This window comes from Eriocheir sinensis, chromosome 38, assembly GCF_024679095.1.
Source record: "Eriocheir sinensis breed Jianghai 21 chromosome 38, ASM2467909v1, whole genome shotgun sequence".
Lineage (NCBI taxonomy): Eukaryota > Metazoa > Arthropoda > Malacostraca > Decapoda > Varunidae > Eriocheir > Eriocheir sinensis.
The window spans coordinates 9,402,989-9,405,323 of NC_066546.1; the positions used below are offsets into that span (position 1 = coordinate 9,402,989).

At 53.2% G+C, this 2,335-nt stretch overlaps 1 protein-coding gene across 1 annotated transcript in view; it reads right to left on the bottom strand.

Moving 5' to 3' along the window:
- The window catches only part of LOC127008638 (EH domain-containing protein 3-like), a 48,130-nt gene extending 46,152 nt beyond the window's left edge, over nucleotides 1–1,978 (bottom strand). Inside the window, exon 1 of the mRNA XM_050880917.1 lies at nucleotides 264–1,978. Coding sequence (XP_050736874.1) covers nucleotides 264–1,069 — 806 coding nt within the window. The 5' untranslated portion in view covers nucleotides 1,070–1,978. The remainder of the gene's footprint in view (nucleotides 1–263) is intronic.
- Between the last annotated feature and the right edge of the window lie 357 nt (nucleotides 1,979–2,335).

A 2,335-nucleotide genomic window follows, 5' to 3' on the forward strand; every position in this document is an offset into this window, starting at 1 on the left:
CCTGTGAAACGAGACGGAAACCGGAAGAGAAACCAATTAGAAAACGGGGACACCAAGGGGAACTGAATGAAATATACGAAGAAAAAAAAAAAAAAAAACAAAAAAAAAAACGTGACTGAAAAAGCGAAACGTGAATCCAAAGAGTGAAGTGAAAGAGTGTAATGTAGAAGCAACGAAAGGGAAGAGAACGAAACACGAATGGAGCACAACAGAGAGAAACAGAACGAAACCAACAAAACAAGCGCAGGACGTGCATTACTTACGTTCTATTTATGTCGTATCGGAGCGGCTGATTCCAGAAGGAGCCGACGTAGACTCGCTCCACCTCGGGCGTGTTGAGGATCTTGCCCAGTGACCACATGAGGGCGCCATACACTCGCATCAGCTGCTGGTGGTCGATCATGTCCGCCTTGTTCAGCACGATTCTGATCTTGTCGTGTTGACCTCGAAGTCGCTCCAGGAAGCATCGGAACTCGTCGGAAATGTCCAGTTTATGGGCGTCGAAGAGCAGGATGATGCGGTCCACCCTCTCGGCGAACCACTCAAGAACGGCGTGAAAGTCGTAGCCTCTGTCCACGCGTTGCTTCTCGCCGGAGAGGATGCCCGGCGTGTCCACGATGGTGAGGCCCTTGAGGACGTTGGAGCTGGCGTAGGAGCACTGGAAGCGGTTGAGGAAGGCGTTGCCGTACTTGGTGAGGGGGCGGAAGGGCTTGTTGGGGTCCACGACGAGGGCGTTGCCGGGGATGATGCCGTCCCGCTCGTTGTGCATCACCACCACCACGCTGTCCGTCGTCGGCTCCGGCCCGATGCGGATGCCCGGGAAGTCCTTCTCGAGGATGTAGCGGATGAAGGTGGTCTTGCCGGTGGAGTACTGCCCCACCAGGAGAATCATGGGCTTGGCATCGAAGTCCGTGTCACTGAGGGGGGGCGAGTGGAAATCCTCGAAGCGGTAGTGCGCCTCGAGCGGCAGCAGTTTGTGTTTGTAGACCACTTTCAGCCCCTCCAACACCGTCTCGCACATTTGTAACTGACGCTTCTTAGCGTCGTCTCTGCTGAGCCACGAAAACATGGCGAGGAACGAGAGAACATAGGCGACCGTCGAGGACACTGGTGAGGGCCACACTGCCACGCCGCTGCCGCCGCCGAGCCGCCTCCACCCGTCTCGTCGACTCTGCCAGCCACCTCGCGGCCAAATCCGTCCCGTGAATGCCTGGGCCGAGGGGGCGCCGGGCAGCTACCTCACTGGGGACTCCCGTCACCTCACCTGTCACGGCGCCACCCCGCCCCGCCCCGCCCCTATACAGCAGGCATGGCACGCAGACCCAGAGAGGACGGGTCCGGCCCAGCCCCGGGAGTGTGAGGCAGAGAAAACCATCACATCACTAAGCAGTGACTTGCATCAGTGGCGACATGTTATAAGTCTTCCGCATCGGCTCTACGTGTGGCCGGCGAATAATGATGCGTCTGTGTCTGCCTGTGTGAAACCTTGCTTGTGGCGGCGTGAGGGCAGTGGGCGGGGCCAGTGTGCAACAAGCAGCTGAGTGAGTGACTAGGTTGTGTGGGATGACGGTAAGTGAGGCGAGTGAAAATGGGAAATGCCACCTCGAGCAACGTGAGAGTCGAGGAATCACACACATCAGGGGTGACTGCGGCGTCCTCCGGCCTGGGCGTGGAGGCAACCGAGCGTCGTATCAAGTGTCGCCGTGGGAGCTGCTTCCAATGCTAACAACGGCCGAGACTGTTTACCATACACAGATACAATGAAACCACGGCGTGTATAAACCTTACGAGCGAAGCCATTAGTCGGGGGGAGCCTTGCGTGGGTGTGTGAGGGAGTCATGACTGAAGGGATTATTAACGCAACGAAATGTGGAATGAAAACGCCCCACCGCTGCTGCCTCCCGAAGTAACAAAGACGCGAATGTTTAGAACGAAGAGAAGTACAAGAAATATCGTGCATCTTATAACCTTTTAAACAAACCAGATAACAACCGAACTAGAGCATTAAGCAAAACAGGAAAATACACAAAATATGAAGTCACTGAATCTTGGATAAAACACACCATTGCAACTTCCTGAACTAACAAAGAAGAGGCTGTTTAGAGCGAAGACAAATACAAGAAACAACGTGCATACTAAAACCTTATAAACAAACCAGACATCAACGAAACTAGAGCTTTAAGCAAGACCGGAAAATACAGAATATGAAGTCACTGAATCTAGGATTAAACACATTATTGCAACCTCCTGAACTAACAAAGAAGAGGCTGTTTATAGCGAAGACAAATACAAGAAACAACGTGCATACTAAAACCTTATAAACAAACCAGACATC